Source organism: Bison bison, unplaced genomic scaffold (genome assembly GCF_000754665.1).
Source record: "Bison bison bison isolate TAMUID 2011002044 unplaced genomic scaffold, Bison_UMD1.0 scf7180017864182, whole genome shotgun sequence".
In the NCBI taxonomy this organism is placed as follows: domain Eukaryota; kingdom Metazoa; phylum Chordata; class Mammalia; order Artiodactyla; family Bovidae; genus Bison; species Bison bison.
Window position 1 is genome coordinate 1,285,352 of NW_011494754.1, and position 21,709 is coordinate 1,307,060.

General features: G+C 42.6%; 1 protein-coding gene across 7 annotated transcripts in view; it reads left to right on the plus strand.

Moving 5' to 3' along the window:
* Positions 1 to 20,384, plus strand: part of FAM65B (family with sequence similarity 65, member B) — a 212,494-nt gene extending 192,110 nt beyond the window's left edge. For 6 of the 7 annotated variants that reach the window (XM_010843490.1, XM_010843497.1, XM_010843491.1 and 3 more), the window contains 9 exons: positions 2,485 to 2,666; positions 4,863 to 5,031; positions 9,141 to 9,276; positions 10,521 to 10,682; positions 11,620 to 11,778; positions 12,729 to 12,934; positions 14,678 to 14,761; positions 18,083 to 18,173; positions 18,435 to 20,384. In XM_010843490.1, coding sequence (XP_010841792.1) covers positions 2,485 to 2,666; positions 4,863 to 5,031; positions 9,141 to 9,276; positions 10,521 to 10,682; positions 11,620 to 11,778; positions 12,729 to 12,934; positions 14,678 to 14,761; positions 18,083 to 18,173; positions 18,435 to 18,535 — 1,290 coding nt within the window. In that variant the 3' untranslated portion in view covers positions 18,536 to 20,384. Of the gene's footprint in view, positions 1 to 1,365; positions 2,386 to 2,484; positions 2,667 to 4,862; positions 5,032 to 9,140; positions 9,277 to 10,520; positions 10,683 to 11,619; positions 11,779 to 12,728; positions 12,935 to 14,677; positions 14,762 to 18,082; positions 18,174 to 18,434 lie in introns of those variants that run through there. The other variant, XM_010843496.1, reaches the window with a different exon arrangement.
* Positions 20,385 to 21,709: the final 1,325 nt, after the last annotated feature.

The window sequence follows — 21,709 nt, forward strand, 5'->3', positions numbered from 1 at the left end:
CGGGCATCTCTCCCTGCCCCAGGCACTACCTCCTAGAGGATTCCCTTCTCAGCAGTTGGCCCAAATCAGTGAAATAGAATCCCAGATTAATCAGTCACAAATAATCTAGAAGCCAGAGGACCCTGACTCCACTATCGGTATCTTCCTCTCTCGTTCCCAATTAGACCACTCAGGATAGACATGGGAAGAGAGGATTCAGAAAGGTGATTTCCTCTTGGTCAGGAGAGCCTCATAATGAGGTCATTATTGCTACCCCAGAATGTATCTGCCTCCACTTGGTACATGAAATTTAATACAGATTAAATTTTTAAAAACATGGCACAAGAGGACAGAACTGGAACTTCCGTCCTAAAACCCGCTGCCAGCTCTTGTATTCTTTGCTTTGCCACGCTGACGTCTAGTGCCATAAAGAAGAGAACTTGGATCCTTTCTCTTGAAAGAGCAGTTCTTTGGGGACCTGTTCTATAAGATTAGCTTGAAAATACAGTGCCAGGGGCAAGCGGAGAGTCAGCCCACAGAAGTCTGTTGCATCCCTCGATATGACGGTTTGAAAATGTGGCCTTCCCCATGGCATCTGGAACTACCTTCCCAAGGCTATTCTGACAGTTGCGGTCATGCTGACCTGGCTCTGGAGGGCATGTCTGCCCAGGGCAGAGGAGAATTCAGGCTCTGACTCTCCACGTCCTCTGTTGCTCATGACAGATTGATTCTGCTGTAGGTATAGCCTCTTAGCAGCAGGGAAGGGCACTCTGAATCTGCTTCCCATGAAACGTGACTCCAGAGCATGAGCTCAGGACTCTTGGATGGAGGCTGTTTGTCTAATATCCCAGTGAAAACTTCTCTGATCCCTTCAACAAGTTCTTATCTGCACAGTTGACCAGCTTTGCTTAGTGGGCAGAAGGGTGTTAAATGTGAAGAGCCAAGACACAATCCACCTAAAATAAATGCCCCAAAGAAAGCTAGAGGTGATGGCAGCCCCCATTTCCAGGCCTCTAGGGTGCTCAGTCCACCAGGAAGCACTGAGCAAGTCATCCATTAGTCTTCTAAAAACCTGGTGGCTGTCAGTTTCTTTCAAGATTTTTATTCCAAAATCTTGTTCCAAAACTGTCCTAAAATTCTTAACTTCCCCCCTTTCTTTCTTTTGATCGTATTTAAACACATCCATACTGTGCACCATCAGGTTCTGCGATCTAGCTTAGGAAAGAAGACCCTGGAAGTGGGCTGAGTTGGGAATGGCTCCTCCTCTCTCTCTGAGATGGAAAATGGCATTAGAGTCAAGGTCTGGGGCAAGTGGCTTTGTCTCCAGCCAGGATAAAAGCATCTGCTGGCAAAGCATTCTCTTTTTTTCCTCCTTCACACTCCTAGGATGCTAAACACCTTGAGGATCAGAAACTAAATGGTGCTGCCTCTTGGACGGAGATCACTGAGGGCGAATGAAACAACTGATTTAAAAGACTCAGACTCCTGCCAGGCCCTTCCGACCCCGTGTAACGAAGTCAGCAGGGAGTGCCACCTAACTGGATGGAGGACATTTAGCTCCTTTTACTCGCAGGATTTGTCCTGTTCGATCCCTCCCAACATCCTTTTGACTATTTGGAAGAACTTCTCCCCATCTCTGTGCCCAAGGCAATGGGCATTACCCTGTTTGTAATGTTTCTGTTTAATGTCCAGAAATACAGAATTCTCCAGGCCATAGAATGGATTTGCTCACATAATTCCAGGGCCCAGACAGGGAAGAGATGGAAGTTGTTCCTTCAAGACAAAGTTGTAAAGGAAGCATGGCTACTCCTTGTCATGCTCGTGCCGTTTATTTTCTCCTCGATGCTCAAAGGAAAATTACATGCTGTGAATGTAAAATTAGTATTTAAATCTACTTAGAGAGTGTGCATTAGTGAATCTGAGTAATTTTCTGTTTCTGGGATTTGTTTTGTGAATCCTTTAGGACAGGTCCCCTAGTTAGCTCGCCCTGTCTCAGGGCATGGACTACGTTGCCACTTGGAGTTAAGAGATTGGTTAGTAGTTAGCATTGACCCTTTAGATTTGGCTGCCAGTTGAATTTTATTTGGGGTTGAGCACTATTAAGAGAGAGAATAGCCATTCTGTTTCCCAAGACTTTCTGATTGTAATATTTTTAAAACTTTTGATTATAAATATTTCAAACAGGAATAGAAAGAATCAAATAATGGATCCCAATGTGGCCATCAGCACACTTCCACAATGCTCAATTCGTGGCCAAACTTGTCTTCCTCTACTTGCTTCCTTCCCTCTGGATTGTTTTGGAACAAATCCCAAATACTGTGTCACTTTATCCACGGTTGTACTTTTTTAGAAGAAGATTTTTAAATGAATTTTTTTAATGCCAACAAAAAAATAAAAATAAAAGCTTGAAAAAAAAGAAAGTGTCGCATCTCCCATTGGGTGTCTTGGTTGTGTTTCTCCTTCCGAATATGTTGATATTCTCCTTGGTACCTTCTGCCTTTGCAGTGCAAGCCAGCAGTAAGCCGAAGCAGGTCTTCCAGTTTAAGTCTTACTGTTGAAAGTGCTTTAGAAAGCTTTGATTTCCTGAACACCTCTGATTTTGACGAGGAGGAGGATGGTGATGAGGTTTGTAATGTTGGAGGAGGTGCTGACTCAGTATTTTCAGACACTGAGACTGAGAAAAATAGGTAAGTCTTGAAGTCAGCATCTGCTTCTATTTGTACTGTTATTGCTGGTACAGCAGTTCTTTATTGCTACCAGATAGGACCTGATACACATCTTCAGGAAGATAAAACTCTCTATCTGAATTGGTTTACAGATCCTTTTCACTGTCCTATATAAAATGAAATTTTCTTTTTTATAAATGAAAGGGAAATTTTTGTACAACTATGTGCACACTTATTAAGTATGGATGTGTACATATCCATCTTGTAGGTTTCAGTGTGTACAGCTTGGGCCCAGTGTAATGAATTTCAAATTAACTCCACATACTATGTTTCTGGAGAACTCTTACTGGATGGTCAGTCTTGACCTGGTTCTCCTTGATTTGCATCTTATTCCTAATTTCTTCATTTTGTTAGACCTTGCTTTTCCAATCCCTTATCTGTCTATTCCTTTTGGCTATTGGATCTTTGCAGTTGATTAAGCTCATCAGTGCCTGTTTTAAAGCCAGGCTTAAAACCCACTGCACATATTTTCCTTAGAATGTAGAAAGGGATGACTAATAACTGATATCTGCCAGTGGATCTACAGGCCTCTGGGTGGAGAATGTGGCCTTCTCTAGGATGGAGATGAATCAGGGCAGTGGGAAGGGAGGATAAAGATGAAATATTATCACTTTCTTCCTGGGCTTTGTTGTACCAAACCACATGCTTAGAGCTAGAGCCTGGGGTCCATTCTGTAAGCACAGTGAACATAGCTCCATCAATTTGCTGGAAAAAAAAAAATGCAAAAACATTTTCCCAAAGGAAAAGGTGGATTTCCATCCATATTTTCTTTTGACATGTTATATGCACAGGTTTTCAAATTACAACAAGCTATGACTGTTCAACCTTCACAAACCTCTCTGAGTGGTGTTAATATTTTGAAGTTGTGTTATTCCTGGAGGGTTTCTTCTGCCCAAATGAAACCAGGAAAAGAAAAAGGGAGAAATAGAATTTGTCCCTTGAGCAAACTGGGAGTATAACAAAGAGGATTTATGAAATGAATGTCATGTTTAAGTTATCTTTCTGCATTCTACACTGAGATTTTCTAACTTAATTGCATTTGTGAAATGCTTCTTAAATCAAACCTCTTCTTGTATACTTGTTAGCTGAAGCTATTACATAATAGATCAAGGTTTTTCTTAATATAAGCATTTTAAGAACAAAAATATCATAGCCTTCGTAAATTCTACAGAACATTCCTATTAAAGATGTCTAATTTGATCAGTCTTACTGTGTGTTATCAGATGTTTAGGGTAAATGTGTGTGTGTGTGTGTGTGTGTGTATGTTTTAAATGCGGATTGACTACAAGCTGAATGTTTTCCTCTTGGAAACCCAGTGTGAATCAGAGTAAAGCATTCAATGCTTTTAAACTCTGGTGCATGATCTTTTTAAATTATGGAGACTAGGGCCCATGAAACTAGAACCCCAAAATCACCTAGCTGTGTGAACTAGGATGCTGAGGTTAACATTCTCTGCTGGCCATTCCTTCCGTGGGTGAAATGAGACTCTTCTCTCCCTCTCTCCCCACTGCACAGATTCATTTTAAGAATAAAATTAGATAATAAATGCAACACACTTATCTTTAAATGTAAGTGCCCATCATGATACAACTTTAGCTATTTCAGCAGTGTTTACACAAAGCTTGCAAGGCAGAACAAAGTGATGCAAATGCCCCTTTTTGCGAACATCATGTTTTCTTCCCAGTGGCTTTGCTTTCTCTTTTTCTTCAAGTGGCAGTTGATTCAAGGCCAGGAAAAAGCCTTGACTGATTATTTTAATGGTATTGCTCTTGGGAAACCACAAATACAGAGGACAGTTTTATCCCAGAAATTTGGCAAATCACCCCATCAACAGAGCACAAATATGCCCCCAAATGAGGTCACATTTCAGAAGACTTCTTGGTGAGACGACTGTATGAATAGTTCATTGTGCTTGAGAAGCAAACAGAGAACTCTGGAAGCAATCTATTTGTAGGATCTTTTTAATATTAGGCAAATTGGTGACCAGGCTTAGTGATAAAGTAGTATTTGAAGGGTATCTCGATTTTTTAAGGTAGGAAATGCAAGACTTTTCAGTGGGTGCTGTGGGGGCCTGACACAAGCCATGTTGAGTTTTGACCTGTGGTCTCCGTGCAGAAAGAAACAGCTAACGTTTCGCTCCCCTTCCTGCTTCAACAGTTACAGATCGGTTCACCCAGAAGCCAGGGGGCATCTCAGCGAGGCCCTGACTGAGGACACGGGAGTTGGGACTAGTGTGGCAGGAAGCCCTCTCCCGCTGACCACGGGGAATGAAAGCCTGGACCTCACCATCATCAGGCACCTCCAGTACTGCACCCAGCTCGTCCAGGTAGGACTGGCGACTGAACCAGGTTTTTAGAGCCCAGGTTGTTGATTCGCCAAGAATGTGTGCTTCCTTTTTTTTCAGTTTTCCCAGGAAAAGGAGAATTCAGGAATGTGAGAATAATCATCTACGGCCAAACCTCCCTGAACGTGCCCTATCTCATCTGCTTTGATTTGAACTCAAAAACTAAATTGCATGGCCATCTTCCTTCAACCCTGGGTGTCCTGGTTAAGACTATACACTTCCACTGCAGAGGGTGTGAATTCCATCCTGGACGTGGAACTAAGATCCCACATGCCACATAGCATGGCCAAAAAAATAAAATAAATTTTTAGAAATTAAAAGTCTAGATCTTCAGACCTTAACAGGTAGTAAGTGACATGTAGTAGGCTCTCACTTGCAAATTATTTGATAATAGGTGAGAGTAATGTGATTTTTTAATTTTAACTATTTGGTCACACTTCACAGCATATGGGATCTTAGTTCCCTGACCAGGGATGGAACTTATGCCCCCTGCAGTGGAAGCGAAGAGTATTAACCACTGAACCACCAGGGAAGTCCTATGATTTTTTAAAAACAGGAATTTGCATTCTGCCATCTATGAATGGACTTTGAAAGCCAGTATTACTGAACTTATGTTAACATAAACCCAACACATTAGTTAGTTTTCCATCACTTGGACAGCTAAAGGCAAAATGCTACAGAATATAATCACAGTTTCCCAGATTGTGAATAAGTACTAATTAGCAATGGCAACCCACTCCAGTACTCTTGCCTGGAGAATCCAATGGACGGAGGAGCCTGGTAGGCTGCAGTTCATGGGTTCGCTAAGGGTCAGACATGACTGAGCAACTTCACTTTCACTTTTCACTTTCATGCATTGGAGAAGGAAATGGCAACCCACTCCAGTGTTCTTGCCTGGAGAATCCCAGGGATGGGGGAGCCTGGTGGGCTGACGTCTATGGGGTCGCACAGAGTCGGACACAACTGAAGCGACTTAGCAGCAGTAGCAGCAACAGCAATGAGAAAGACTATTTTACAGGCATTATCCTCACCAGTTCATTTTCGTTCTGGGACACTCTGGGACTCATTTTTCTTCTCATATCAGGCTGGTTTACCACTTAAGATTTTGCACAGTTGTTGCTGTTCACTCAGTCATGTCCAACTCTTTGCTACCCCATGGAGCATGCCAGGCTTCCCCATACTTCACTTTCTCCTAGAGTTTGCTCAAACTCATGTCCATTGAATCAGTGATGCCATCTAACCATCTCATCCTCTGTCACCCCCTTCTTTTCTTGCCCTCAGTCTTTCCCAGCATCTGGGTCTTTTCCAGTGAGTCGGCTGTTCGCATCAGGTGGCCAAAGTGTTAGAGCTTCGGCTTCAGCATTAGTTCTTCCAGTGAATATTCAGGGTTCATTTCCTTTAGGACTGACTGGTTCAATCTCCTTGCAGTCCAAGGGACTCTGAAGGGTCCTCTCCACCACCACAATTCAAAAGCATCAGTTCTTTGGTGCTCAGCCTTTTTCATGATCCCTCTCTCATATCCGTACACCACTACTGGAAAAACCATAGCTTTGACTAGATGGACATTTGTCGGCAAAGTAATGTCTCTGCTGTTTAATATGCTGTCTAGGTTTATCATAGCTTTTCTTCCAAGGAACAAGTGTCTTTTAATTTCATGGCTGCAGTCACCGTCTGCAGTGGAATAACTATTTTGACATTCTTTTGTTGCAACAAGGGTTTCAGCTGTCAAACAAAGCACTTTCCCCCAAGCATCTGCATGAATGCTTCCTCCTCTCCCAGTGGTTGGTCTTTTCCCAATCTTGTTCTTCTCTCACCTTGCCTCAGTGTGTGGGAATCAGAAACAGAAAATGAAAGCAAATGTATAATGGTTGTAAGGGGCTGGGCCAGGCAGGAAGAGCACAAAAAGAGGAGAAATCATGCTTTTAAGAGCATGTGTTCAATTGGAAGCCTGAGGCAGGGTGGGGAGGAAGGACCCAGGGAGGCTGGGAATGGGTTAACATTGCTTTTTCAATAACACACTCATGATGAGATGTAGAAGAATCTGCTTCTCCATGAATAGAGAGCCTCAAAGCCGCCTCAGACACTCACATGCTGTGGGAAGCTGGTAGGCCGTTATGACTCTTGCACTAGGTTGGCCAGTACCCCAGTGGATCTCTTTTGTTGAGTGTTTAATTTACAAGCCAGGTACTGACAGCCAGTCTGGCAGACGGTGCACATTTTTTCGACCAAGATGAACAAGGATTGTTGTTGACTTACAGCTATTCTCTGTTCACCAAGCATTGGAATGAGATGGTGTTCACAGCCCTTTGTCCTTGGTGAGCCTGAGACTCTGCTGAGCAAACTCCCTATTCACCTTTCAGATGTAAAGCCATTACTTCGTGAAACATGGGAGAATTCTGTTCCATGAAGGGATGTATGTGTTCGCTCAAAGACTAATTGGCGTGCAAGAGTCAGTGCAGTGTTTCTCTCTACAGTAAGGCCATGGCTGTAACAAATTCAACTCTTCTGTGGGGAACAGCAATACTAGAAAAAACAAGAGGGAGTGGTCCCACCCAGACCGTTACTACCTGGTACATGGGACACTGCCCAACTCATGAATCGTTTAATAAAGCCAATTAGATCTTTAAAAAGAGAAAAGAAAAACAAAAGAGATAGACATAAAGGTGTAGAATAAAGGAGATGTAGAATAAAGTAGAAATCAAGGTAGAAACCTGATTTCTAATTCACAAGATGCTTGGATGGCATCACTGATTCAAAGGACATGCGTTTGAGCAAGCTCTGGGAGATGGTGAAAGCCAGGGAAGCCTGGTGTGCTGCAGTCCATGGGGTTGCAGAGTCGGACATGGCTGAGCAACTGAACGATAACAACCTGAATCAGTAAGCTTGCTTATTCACTTGGTATATAATTGCAGAGATAAAAATGGGTATTCCATAAGAATTAATGTGAAGTCACTCAGTCGTGTCTGACTCTTTGCGACCCCATGGACTATAGCCTACCAGGCTCCTCTGTCCATGGGATTTTCCAGGCAATAGTACTGGAGTGGATTGCCATTTCCTTCTCCAAGTTATCTTCCCAACCCAGGGATCGACCCCGGGTCTCCCGCATGGTAGACAGACGCTTTAACCATCTGAGCCAGCAGGGAAGTCCTCCATAAGAATTATAATAGCTATAATTATGTTTAAAAAGAGCAGTTCTTTTCTACTCAATTTTTTTTTTACATGAAAGGCATTTGTATATAATGGCTTGACTTCTGAATTTGAAAAATTCATTTTGCTTTAGAGCCCAAATGATTGAGACCATACAGGATGATGGTACAGGTCTGCATCCTGCAGCCATGCCTGCCAAGTGAAGGGGACAGAGACATAGAAAGGACTAGAACCTTCAGACAGTGACTGATTTCTGTCCTTTCTCCTCTCAGGTCCCTCTTTCTTCTCATGACCTGCACACAAATGAAATCACTTGCCATTAATGTGCTCTTGGACAGGTTGCTTAACCTCTCTCTACCTCAGTTTCCTCATCAGTTAACTGGAAAATCAAAAGTACCCACTTCTGAGTAGCCTCAGCTGGGTTGTTGTGCAAAATAACATGAGCTAATTCATGTATAGGGCCCAGACCAATGCCTGGTATGTAGGAAGCACTCATTAATGAGATAAACTTTTGTTGTAATTATGATTATTATACAACATGCTCTTAATTTTCAGCTTGAAAACAGTGATATGAATCCAGGCCATGAAAAATAACTGCACTTATAAAACAAACCTTTTTTCTGCTTCCACACCAGTGGCAACCAAATATGCTCTTCAAGTTTCAAAGAGGTCTTATGGATTGACAGTACATACAGAAAGGCAACTTTATAATAACCTTGCAGCCCTACTACTGAGAAAACTCTAGAATTTGCCCAGGCATGAGAAAAGTTGAAAGCAACAAAAACATGTCTGATTTCATCAGATGTTGTAACCCGCCTGGAATAAGGAAGACTATACTGGAACAGAAAGGTGTATGAGTTTAACATCCCCTCTTCATTCAGAAGGATGAGGCTGAGCTCTAGTGACAATAATAATTGACCCAGTGGTTTTGTTTGTTTTATCAGCAAATTGTTCTTTCAAGCAAAACCCCATTTGTGGCCAGCAACCTCTTAGAGAAGCTTTCCAGGCAAATCCAGGTGATGGAGAAGCTCTCGGCCGTCAGCGATGAGAACATTGGAAACATCAGTTCTGTCATTGAAGGTGAGCCCCTGCAGTGACACCACCAGGTTCTTACAAACAGTAGCACCACGAGCCTTCCACCCACCCCACCCCGCCCCAGTCCCCACCTGCATCTATTCATGGCTTTGTTAGGATGGCAGAGAAGCACTCTTGGGCTGTAGAGTACAGGAAGGTTGCCACATGAGTGTGTCATAATTAACATCATGCTTCAGCTTTTGGAGTCAAAGCAGCAGATGCCTAGCTTTTTCTAGGGGGCCTCCACCTCCAGGAGGCAGACTCTAGTGTATAGGCAGAACCCCTCCTCCTCTGCTGGTGTGGCTCCCCCTGGGGACAGGTGATCAGGATTGCCCCTGTGCAGTGGAGCTGGCTGAGACAACCCCCATAGCGGTTGATGGTCAAAGGCAAGATGCTCCCAAACCTACTGTGAAAGGCAGAAATACGAGGAGTCAAAGGCCTTCAAGAGAATCCCTGTTTCAGAGTTTTAAATAGAAAACTTGACACAGGAGAGATGCCTTTGAACTTGTGTGGTCTGGCTACAGGACTAGTTCCTAGAGACAAGGATTTGTGTCTTTTTTTCCCCGTCAGATAGTGGAAAGAGTGGGAAACCAGGATCTTCTGGATTATCTCCAACTAAGCTTGAAATTCCCTGTAGGTTCTTTCTATACGTTTCTGCCTCCTGCTTCTGGTCCTCCCAAGAGCAGGTGACCTTGACAGGTCTCTGAGAGATGTGAAAAGCGGCAAGACATTCAGGCTCCTGTCCGCTCCTCCTCCAGCCCCTCGGCTTGATCAGAGCCCCTGGAGTGAAATGCTGACTGTGGCACAAGGCTCTTCAGTCATTTCAGTCAGAGAGCCACCTGAGAAGGGTGAAAAGCTCTCAGTCAGCCTCTGCTCTGTCCCCCTGCTGCAGAAAATCTCCTGGGGTTTGATTCCCTGATCCTGTACAATTTTATTTGCTAAGTTACAGGAGATGAGGGGATTAGACTTTCTCCCAAGGGTAAACCTGCTGTTTTCTATCATGGAAAGCAAACAGTTTGCTTTTGCCGCATTTTCTTTAGTGCCCAGGCTGGATGAGCTCCTCATCTGCACTTCTTTGCCCTCAGGACCACCTGCCAACAACAGGGGAATCCTGTAGTTCTGATTAAAAACCGGTCTTAAAAAAAAAAGAAAGGCCCATGGTGATGCCTGCCCCACCCCACCCAGGTCCATCTCTGCATCTGCATCTGTTTCACTGAGTCGTGGGATGGGGGGTTGCTCTTCTATTCCAGCCATACCGGAATTTCACAAAAAGCTGTCTTTGCTGTCCTTCTGGACCAAATGCTGCACCCCGATTGGGGTCTACCACAGCTCCGCGGACAGAGTGATTAAGCAGCTAGAGGCCAGCTTTGCCAGAACCGTCAACAGAGACTACCCCGGGCTTGCAGACCCAGGTACAGGGCAACAGGAATGAGAGAAATATTTCCGTCTTTTGGGTTGAAAGTACTAAGCGCTGGTGCAGTCCCCTCAAGACTCCCCGCCGCAGCTAGCCCAGAAGAGAGGCTTCCCCTCCAGAGAAAACATCATCTACTCAGAAAAAGCAAAGAAAGGAAAGACAGGGAACATGTTTTAGTTCCAAATATCAGCAGTGACTTTGAAAAGGACCGTATGTCTGTACTACTATTGACTAATGTATCCTTTTCTCATTAAAAAGTCACCAATACAGGAGTGTCAAATGGTATAACCACTTGGGAAAAACTGCTCGACAGTTTGTATAGAAACTGAATATGTATACTCCTATCCTATGATCCAGCAATTCCACTCCTAAATATGTCAAAAGAAATACGAGCTTATCCTCATTTTTTAAGAGGACATGTATAAGAAGGTTCAAAGCAGCCTTATTCACAGGAACCAAAAATGGAAACAATTCAAATGCCCATCAACAGGAGAAGGAATAAATGGTAATATTACACAGCAGTTTTCAAAAAGGCTAAATTTACTGCTGCAAGCAATAATTTGGATGAACCTCACGTAATGTTTGAACAAAAGGAGCTAGATTCAAAAAGTACATACTATATAGTTTTATTTATATGAAGTTCAAAAACAGATAAAGCCAATGTACTGATAGAAGTTTGACTATTATTGATAGTTGATAGAAGTTTGAGTCCCTATGGTTGGAGCATACTGGGAGGAGGCACAGGAGAACGTAATGGCATCCCAGTGATCTCTTGATCCAAATGATAGTTACATGGGTATGTAGATATGCTGTACACTGAACTCCCTTTACAGACTTCACTCCTTCGTGTACCTCAATAGAAAGACGAATGAGGGATGAATGAATGATTGATTGTGTTTCTTAAAAACTGCTTCGTATCTTCCCCTTCCAAATAGTGTTTCACACCCTGGTGTCCCAAATCCTGGACCGAGCTGAGCCCCTGCTTCCCGCCAGCCTGTCCTCCGAAGTCATCACTGTTTTCCAGTATTACAGTTACTTTACAAGCCACGGCGTGAGTGACCTGGAGAGTTACCTGAACCAGCTGGCCAAGCAAGGTAGGACGTGTTCTTTGCTCACACTGTGGGGGGCTCAATCTGGGATAATTTTGGTCTCTTCAATCATAGTTTTCAACATCTGGGCTAAGATTTGTGTTTTAGACGGCTCCTGGACGTTTTTAACATGAGTGAGCCCTTTGACAATGAAACAGGGGTTTGCTGAGCATACCCTTTTCGCTCAACAGGGGTGTACCATTAACAGGAAGCTGATAAATGACTGAAGACCCTGCTGAAGTTTTTGTCTATCATTAATGTATTTGCCATTTGTAGGATTGAGCCTACAGGCAATGTTATTTTATAGTGCCTTTTTGGTGGCGCTTTCATAATACTAAGCAGAAGTGAGGTTCCAAAGAAGCCAATGGGGTGACACATTGGGAACGGAAAGGAGGGAGAGACGAAAAAACAAATCTAAGGCTTCATCTTCAGGGATTGAAGAAAACACAGCAACACAGGGAGGAGCAGTGAAGCTTGCCATTGCCTTCTCGTGGGGCACTCCAATTATGAGGAAGAGAACCAGCTTCTGCCCTGAGTGAAAGCCTCTCCAGGAGTGGAGCCAGGCTGTGAGGGGCTGGTTTCTGGTTCCCAAGTTTGTGCTGTTTCTCCACCCACGCTTGACAATGGGCGGCAGGAGGGTGAGGCGAGAGGAACCAGGTGTGTTCTTGGGAGTAGGTAGGTTGGCGCAGTGCTAGTGGCGGAAATGCTTCTGACCCTGACCTGGGTTCAGGCTCGGTCCTTAAACCCCGAGACACCATGTTCAGCACGGTAATTGCCATCACAGGAAGAAAATCTTCCTCCACCATCACTAATCAGAAACATCGCCTTTCTCATATGCTAATTTTTCATATATTCTTGGGTCTTTTATTAAGTAATCCCTGAACCTTACTTGTATCTGTAATAAGCATGCTACTTTACCAACAGAAGGTGACTTCTGTTTTCTTCTCTCTCTCCAGTTTCGGTGGTTCAGACTCTGCAGTCACTGAGAGATGAGAAACTGCTCCAGGCCATGAGTGACCTTGCCCCCGGCAGCTTCCCAGCCCCGCAGGAGGAAGTACTCAGGACGCTGGCTCTGCTCCTGACTGGGGAGGACAGTGGAGCTAGTGAGGCGGTGACGCTTTACTTGACAGCCGCCTCCAGAAGCGAGCATTTCAGGGAAAAGGTAGGGCATGAAATGATGGACGGCAAGGCAGAAGCTTGTTTAAGTTTATGCCATTTACTGTTAATATTGTGTCATCTCTTCCTTTGTAAAAATAATTTTCTTTCTCCTGTTTTTTAAAATTAAAAAAAAAAGCTGTGTGGCACATGGGCCTTCTCTGTTGCGGTGCAGCGGACTCCTTTGGTTGTGGAGTACTGGCTCTGAGAGCTCTCAGGCTCCATCGTTGCAGCTCAGGGGCTTCTCTGGTTGTCCTACTGCATGTGGGATCTTAGTTCCCCAAGCAGGGATTGAACCAACATCCCTGCATTGGAAGGCAGATTCTTAACCACTGGACCACCAGGGAAGTCCCTTTTCCTCTTATTACTGATATACACTCTGTAAAATTATTTAAACCATAAAAATATACTGAAAATAGTTAAGGTCCTGTAAGTCCCAGAGAAAACTATTCATCACTTAGTGAACATTCCTTCAGATCTTTTCTATGTATATGCTAACATATATAATTATTTTTTCTTAAATGAGACCACACTATCCTATTTCACAAATGATTTTTTAAATGTAATGTATCATGGTTATTTTCTTTCCATGTCAGGACGTATTGATCTACTTTATTCTATTTATACTTCAGTGGCATCTCAGTATATAAATAACCTGTTATTTTTGTATTGCATATTGATGAGCATTTGTGTAGTTTCCAACTCTGAAAAATATTATGATGAACATACATATGCGTGTTCACACACACATATGTTTTATGAATAGTTTGCAGTTATGTCATCAAACTATTGGGTCAAAGTGCTAGAATACTTTTTACTTTAAAAGCCATCCCTCCTGTTGCTAGGGAGGAGACAGTTTACCTCTCTCGGCTTCAATTCAACAGTCATCCAAGTGTAATAAGCATATGCAGTTCAAGTACTTTGGGGCCTAGTACAAGCAGGCCCTTTACAACCTGAGAGCCCTTTGCAACCTGAACAGTCATCCTAAAACCCACATCCCATCGACTTTCAGATCAGTTAAAGAAAATAAAAGTTGGCCCTTCTTGTACTTGGGATGGGTCTGCTGTTGAACTCGGAGAAGAGTTTGCTGAAACTTTCTAAGGCATTATCTAATTATCTAAGTTAGTGTGTGGTGGGATGTACTCCTGGGAAGATATTCCATTCTAATACATTTTGGCCCGAGAACATGCACTTCATATTGTTCTTTCCTACAAAGTTCCAGTCTTTTAGGAGAGTTTGCTCAAAATGCTCTTCTGTGGGCCAAATACGCTCACCCACACTGAAAGAGCAAGACATAAGAGACCATGTATTTTGCAATGCCAGTCATAGAATAGAAGGCATGAATGAACTGGATAAAAAGATCAAGCTCTTTTAATCAACGTGAATTTTAATGGATTTTTTTTTTCCTCCTCTGAGGGTAGTGCAAAATGTCTTTTTACCTGTAGCTTATCTCAAGGAGTAAAAATGATACATACGTCTGAAAAAAAAGTGAAAGTTAGTCACACAGTCATGTCTGACTCTTTGCGGATCTCATGAACTGTAGGCAGCCTGGCTCCTTTGTCCATGGAATTCTCCAGGCAAGAATACTGGAGTGGGTTGCCATTCCTTTCTCCAGGAGATCTTCCCAACCCAGGGATTGAACCTGGGTCTCCTGCATTGCAAGCAGATTCTTTACCAACTGAGCCCCTAGGGAAGCCTGAAAGTACAAACAAATCAAAATGTCTTCATGGCGTCCTTCCTTCTCTTTCAGGCCCTGCTCTACTACTGTGAAGCCCTAACAAAGACTGACTTCCGGCTCCAGAAGGCAGCTTGCCTGGCCCTGAAAAGCCTGAAGGTAAGGCCCAGCCTTGGAGCCCCTGGCAGGTCAGCTTTGAGCTGACTTTGGCTTTGACACTAAGCCAGGTGCATAGACAGCTTTCTTTCCATATTTGGAAGTACCTGCTTTAGCAGCCTTTCTCCTCTCCTTTACCCTGTATATTAATTAGTTGGGAAATCCTTTTTGTCTTCAAATAGTACCTAAATGTGACTTGGTTTTGTTAAAGTCAATACTTTTTGGAAAACAATTCCCTTTTTCAGTAGCTCACAGGAATCGATTTGCCTCAGGGCCACTATTAAAAAAGTGTCTTTCATGCCAAAAAAGAGATGACATGCTGATTTCATCAATTTTTCTTGTGTACAGAAATACAGCAGAGATAAATAAAATTGGCAAAAAAGTACTAAAATCCAATGTGCCAATAAACTTTCAAATCCTTCCCTGGCAACTCTTTTACTAAGCAGCTCGTCCATCTTCATTGTATCAGAGGGCTGAGAATTGCCAGTGTTTTAAGGAGCTTGCCTTTTAGTAGTCAAGATTTAATGTCTGACTGACCTTAATCACAAAATATAAGATTAATCATCCTTGAGAACAGAATGAAAAGGCCACACCTTGAGGTCTGCTAAAATCTTGGATGTGTGCGGGGACCTGCAGACCTAATGGGACATGAAGAAAGGGATTAACACCTCAAAGGAAAAAGTTAATGACCTGTGAAGAAAAACATTTCTGGGAAAATTTGCCTTCCTTGTTACTGGGTCAAAAAATTACCTTGAGGTGGCCAGGCCCAAGTGGTTGCTGTGCTTTTGGGTGCTGTCCTGTTAGTGACAGGTCAGCGATGATGGCTGCGACACAGAGTTAATGTAAAGTAAGACAGAAGGATACGTGATCGGCACCAGTTTTTGTGGATTTGCATGCTGTGAAGGTTTAAAAGCTACAGTTTTAAACTCCAGCGTGTCCACAGTCTGGGAGCAGCAATCCTCCCCACTTTAATCCCATGGACGGAGGAGCCTGGTGGGCTGCAGTCCATGGGGTCGCTAAGAGTCAGACACGACTGAGCGTCACTAAGAGTAGGACACGACAGAGTGACTTCACTTCCACTTTTCACTTTCATGCACTGAAGAAGGAAATGGCAACCCACTCCAGTGTTCTTGCCTGGAGAATCCCAGGGATGGGGGAGCCTGACGGGCTGCCGTCTCTGGGGTCGCACAGAGTCGGACACGACTGAAGCGACTTAGCAGCAGCTCTCTTTCCTCCTAAAGCAAAGACCTCTTTCTAAACCACCCCCAGCCCCCCAGCTCTTGAGAGGGGCTCCAAATAGCATGATGTAAAAACACAGCACAGACCCAACCAGTCAACTCTCGTTAACGTGTCAAGAGAAAAAAAATGTTTTTTTAAATGAATGGCAGCAAACAGACATCCGACATATTTCTTTCTTAGTACCATACTGGAAACAAGCTTGAGAAGTCAGGGTTCTCAAATGCAGTTGTAGTTCCCCCATCTGTCTCACTGGGCCACACGAACCCAAAGAAACACCCGTGCTTGCTTCTGTCTGTTGTCCTCCGGTGCCCAGCACCACCAGGGCCACTCCATAAGCCTCACTTTCTGCCAAGAAAGAAAACCATATAATGTGTTATTTGTTATCAACTCTTCAAAATCACTGGAAGAGCATTTTATTCATAGCTGCTGCTGCTGCTGCTAAGGCGCTTCAGTCGTGTCCGACTCTGTGCGACCCCATAGATGGCAGCCCACCAGGCTCCACCGTCCCTGGGATTCTCCAGGCAAGAACACTGGAGTGGGTTGCCATTTCCTTCTCCAATGAATGAAAGTGAAAAGTGAAAGTGACGTCACTCAGTCGCGTCCGACTCTTAGCAACCCCATGGACTGCAGCCTACCAGGCTCCTCCATCCATGGGATTTTCCAGGCAAGAGTACTGGGGTGGGGTGCCACTGCCTTCTCCTTATTCACAGCAGGCCCTCTCTTATCTATGGCCTTCAACACCGGCGCTCATGGGCACTCTGGTGGGCTCTCTTCTCCTTCCATGCGTCCTCCCTGCCATGGTCATGCCTATGCTAACAACTCCGCATGTTTCCAGTCCATGTCATCCCTTCCATCTCTGATCCAGCTTGCTCTGAGGTATCTTCTCTAGGAAGTCTCAGACTCCACCCATCTCACCCCTACTTCTTGTCTCTGGTGTATGAGTGGATTGTTCAACTTCTTCGCAGGAGCTCAGGCCAGAAACCTAGGAGCCATCAGTGACCTGCCCTTGCCCTCAGCCTCCACCTCCAGCCAGCCTCCTCATCCTGCACATCCCACTTCCTTGGTAGTGGGAATCTGTCTCCTCTTCATCTGCATTCTATTCACATGTTCCAGCCACGTTCCCACCAGTTTCTCTGCCTCCCTGTAGTTCATCCTCTCCTCTGTAGTTAGAAAGCTCAGAATTAAAAAACAAGTCCTATTTAAACCTCTTACATGACTTTCCATGATCTTAGAATGATATCCAAAACTGTTAATATGGCTTATAAGCCTCCCCTTGATTTGGGCCCTGTATTTCCTTCTCCACACCCCCAAACACTGCGTACACAGACACACACACACACACACACACACACACACATCTTTACCACATGCCCAAACTTGACCAACTCCTCTAAGCCACACTTCCTCCAGGAAGACTTTCCTGATCAGACCACTCTGCATCTCCCAGTCACGTTTAGCCCCAGCACCCTGACTCAGACTGTCATCCATCATAATAATTAGTTAACTTATTTCACCATCTGTTTTTCCACCGGACTGTAAACTCTTAAGGGTCAGGACCATGTCATGTTCATGGCTGAGTCTCCCAGGCCCTGTGAACTGCCTGGTTCACAGAGTGCTCAGTAAATGTTTGTGGAAGAAACAAATAGATGAATTCCCATCCTTGACCTTTACTTGTCTCTATTTTAATATATAAACTAAAATTAGGAATTCTTAAATTGGAACAGTTTTGGAAGGAATGAGATACAGCAAAAAGAAGTAGGCAAAGTGGATTCTATTCTGGAAAAGCGGACTGGTCATTTCCTTCTCTCGGCCTGTAGTCCACTGTGAAATGAGGAGCTTCCCTGGTCATCAGCGTTCCCACAAACGCACATCCTGAGCTCCATCCAGGAGGTTCTAATCTGATGTGTCTGAGTAGCATCAGGAATCTGTACTTTTATAAGAGCTCCCAGAGTGATCCTGATACTCAGCTGGGTTTGGGAAGACCTGGGTGGTTTTTTAAGTCCCCACCAGCTGTGAAAATGCTAAGTCTCATATAGTCCCACACCTAAATGTCAGAACACTGTTTTAACTCTTTTCTCCTTGTAGGCTACTGAAAGCATTAAAATGCTCGTGACATTGTGTCAGTCTGATACTGAAGAAATCAGAAATGTGGCCTCAGAAACTCTCTTATCTCTTGGTGAGCTTTTTGCTTTTGTTTTTTTGTAACACGATTGCTTATTTCTGACACAAAGGTAATGGTAAGAAGTTTCATGTGCCTTGTTTGAGGAGGTTTTCTCCTATAGGCTATCTGCTCAACCACTTACACACACACACACACACACACACACAGTATGAGGGACTGATCAGTTAATACCAACTGGTATTAATTTATTATTCTGAGTGATGAATAAAAATGTTAAGTTCAAACTGGTATTTATTTTTGGTGTTCTGTATCCAGGAGAAGATGGGCGGCTGGCATATGAACAGTTGGACAAATTTCCTCGAGACTGTGTAAAAGTTGGAGGTCGTCTTGCAAGTGAAGTTGCCACGGCCTTTTAATTACGAGCTGACTCTAACAGCTGTCTTAATAAATGGCCCTGTTAATCAAGATGGTGCTGTGACTTAGCTGGAAGCTGTTGAGGTTGTCTGAAAATTTAAAATGTTTTAGAAGGAATCCAAAGTCCAGTTTCACAGTGCTTATCTACTTTTCCTTTGGCCAATAGAATAGGGCTATGTATATTTCAGTAGATTACGTCATTGACTGCAGCTGACAAAACTTAGTAGAAGAGTCTGTCTTATCTAGTACGTATGGAATTTTAAAACAGCCATCTTTGTACTTTTTTGGAAGTTCTTCTATAAGCTTGAAATAGTCACACGATACTTTGATAAATATCCTATGCCTTGCAGTTTTTCCTCTGTTGTGTTCTCAGGGTTGAGTGGCCCCTTTAGGTACCTAATTTTACCTTAAATGCAAAGCAAAAAAAAAATAAAAGGATTTCTTCAAATACAAGTTTGCCTGCAGAACCTGGTAAAAGAACACATTATAAGATTTTTTATTTTCATTTTTTCAAGCTGCCACAATTTCTTTTGTTTCTCTATTGTGAAAAATCCAAAGGCATGTTTCCAGTATGTAAAAAAAAGATGAATTAAAAAAAAAAAAAGATGGGTAGATCATTAAAAATTACCTTATTAAGATTATACCATACTCATTTTTAAGACGATACTCAAAACTTAAGCTTTTTTTTTTTTAATAAGAGCCATTTTTAAAATGATACTTTTTATAATAGAAGTATTTAGCTGCTAAGGCAGATCAAAACCAGAAGTTTTCAGAAAGTTATGATGCTCCTTGAAGAAGAAGAACATAGAAGTTGGAGGAATCCTAATGGGGTAAAAGGGGCTTCCCTGGAGGCTCATGGTCAAGAATGTGCCTGTCAAGGCAGGAGATGCATGTTCATCCCTGGGTTGGGAAGATCCCCTGGAGAAGGAAATGGCAACCCGTTCTACTATTCTTGCCTGGGAAACCCCATGGTCAGAGGAGCCTGGCAGGCTACAGTCCATGGGGTCGAAGAGTCAGACACGACTTGGTGACTAAATGACAACAGTGAGGTGAAAACAGAGGATCAATAACAGTGGTCTTTGCTTTTATAGAAAGTACTATAAGGTAAGGAAGAAGAATGCCCTGAATGGTTACTGCCCTAGAGAAATCATTCATCACTGGATAAGAACCCTTGGCCAAATAGTTAAAACAGCTCCTGTCATTGCTTTCATATCAGGGTAGTAAGTCCTTTAAATAAAATACAAGTCTGTTTAGTAGCTCTTATTAAATAACTTTTCTTCCTCTTAAGAGTATATAAGGTGGGATATGCCAAGATATCAAAATAATATGTGTGAGTGTAATTTAAACTGTGAAATATCTACTATTCTCTGAATGTGCTTGTATAATCATTTAGATGTTATTTGAAATATTTACATTTTAGCAAGACCTTCAAAAACAATTCTTATTTCGTTTAAAGTGTAAATTGTTTATCAGACTTCCTGGTAGGTAAGTTCTTTCAACTGTGAAGTTATAATGTATATATAAATTTGTAAATTTATAAATATTATATATATATGCATATCTTCCCTTTTAAAGGTACATTGTACAGCCTACAGTTAGTATGTATAGTCTGTAGTCCCTGTCAAATGGTTGAAGTGATTTTTTTAAATAGTCAAATCACAAATGTCACAGAATTGTTTTGTTGTTTGGGTTTTTTATTTTTTCGAGTATTGCATGAATAATTCTATACCTTTTGTATTCACTTCTGCATTTTGTTTTTGGTCGAAAGGGGTGCTTTTAGTTTTGTGGCATTTCCATTCGTCATTCTTTCAATCATGTAAGTTAAAAATAAAAATTATTTTTGAATTACTAGTTTCATGTTCAGAGTCTGCAGTATTTTTTCACTTGTTCTTGTTGAGTTGGTATTTACACAACCCACTACACTTGATTCTCAACTTGAATTTATTCTTGTCTTGAAATTCCTTCATCCATACATGAGAATGATATTTACTTCTCAGATTTGTTGTAATGCTAATTGGAGGAAAAACAGAGCTACATTTTATCTGATTCTTTCATCTGGAACACATTCCTGTCCCGCCCCATTTTGTCTAAGTTGCTATTGGTATATTTTAAATTTATGTATTTATTTTTTGGCTGTGCTGGTCTCGTTGCTGCGAGACATAAAAATTCCTGCCCTCACAGGGCTCATATCCTGGAAAAAGAAGACAATAAGACAGAGAAAAGGAGGGAACTCCCTGGCTGCTCAGTGGTTAGCACTCCGCCTCTCCACTGCCCGGAGCCCAGAACTAAGATCCCACAAGCCTTGCATTGTGGCCAAAAAAAAAAAAAAGACGGAGAAAAGGAATGTAATTGCCCAAGGCCAAGGCTGGGGATGGGAAATGGGATAGGGCAAAGATCAGTGTGGTCAGGGAAGGCCTAAGAGAAAATGACTTTCGAGGATCATCTGAGGAACTGACAGGTGAGTCATGTGGATGTGTGGATACCCCTGGGAAGAACACTCCAGGCAGATACAACGGTAAATGCGAAGGCCTTAAAAAGGGACCGTGCTTGATGTTTTAGATTTTCTAGTAGCCACATGAAGTAACAAGAACAGGGGAAGCTGATTCTAATAATATGTTTTACTTAACCTAATATATCCAAAATCTTTCAACTTGTAATCAATATAAAAGTTATTAATAAAATATTTTGCATTCTTTTTCTCATACTTTGAAATAGAGTATATATTTTATAATTACAGCACATCACAATTCAGATGGGTCACATTTCGGGTACTCTGTAGCCATATGTGGCTAGTGGCTACCATATTGGATAATGCAGGCTCTGTGTTTCCTCAGTTGTCCCAGTCGTAGCCTTTATAGAATATACACACATACACATATGCTCACGCACATACATGCACATACATGGATACATGTTTGCAACCATGGGTTCCAACCATGGCTTCCATGTTGAATTGTCATGCCTCTTCAGGTTCTTTTTTAATTGATTTACACTGTTGTGTAGCTTCTGAATCAGAGCAAAGTGACTCATATAGATATAAAAGTATTCTTTTTAAAATTCTTTCCCATTATGGTTTATTATAAGATATTGTAGTTCCCAATACTGTATAGTAGGACTGTGTGGTTTATCTATTACATTTATTTATAATAGTTTTTATCTGCTAATCCCAAATTCCT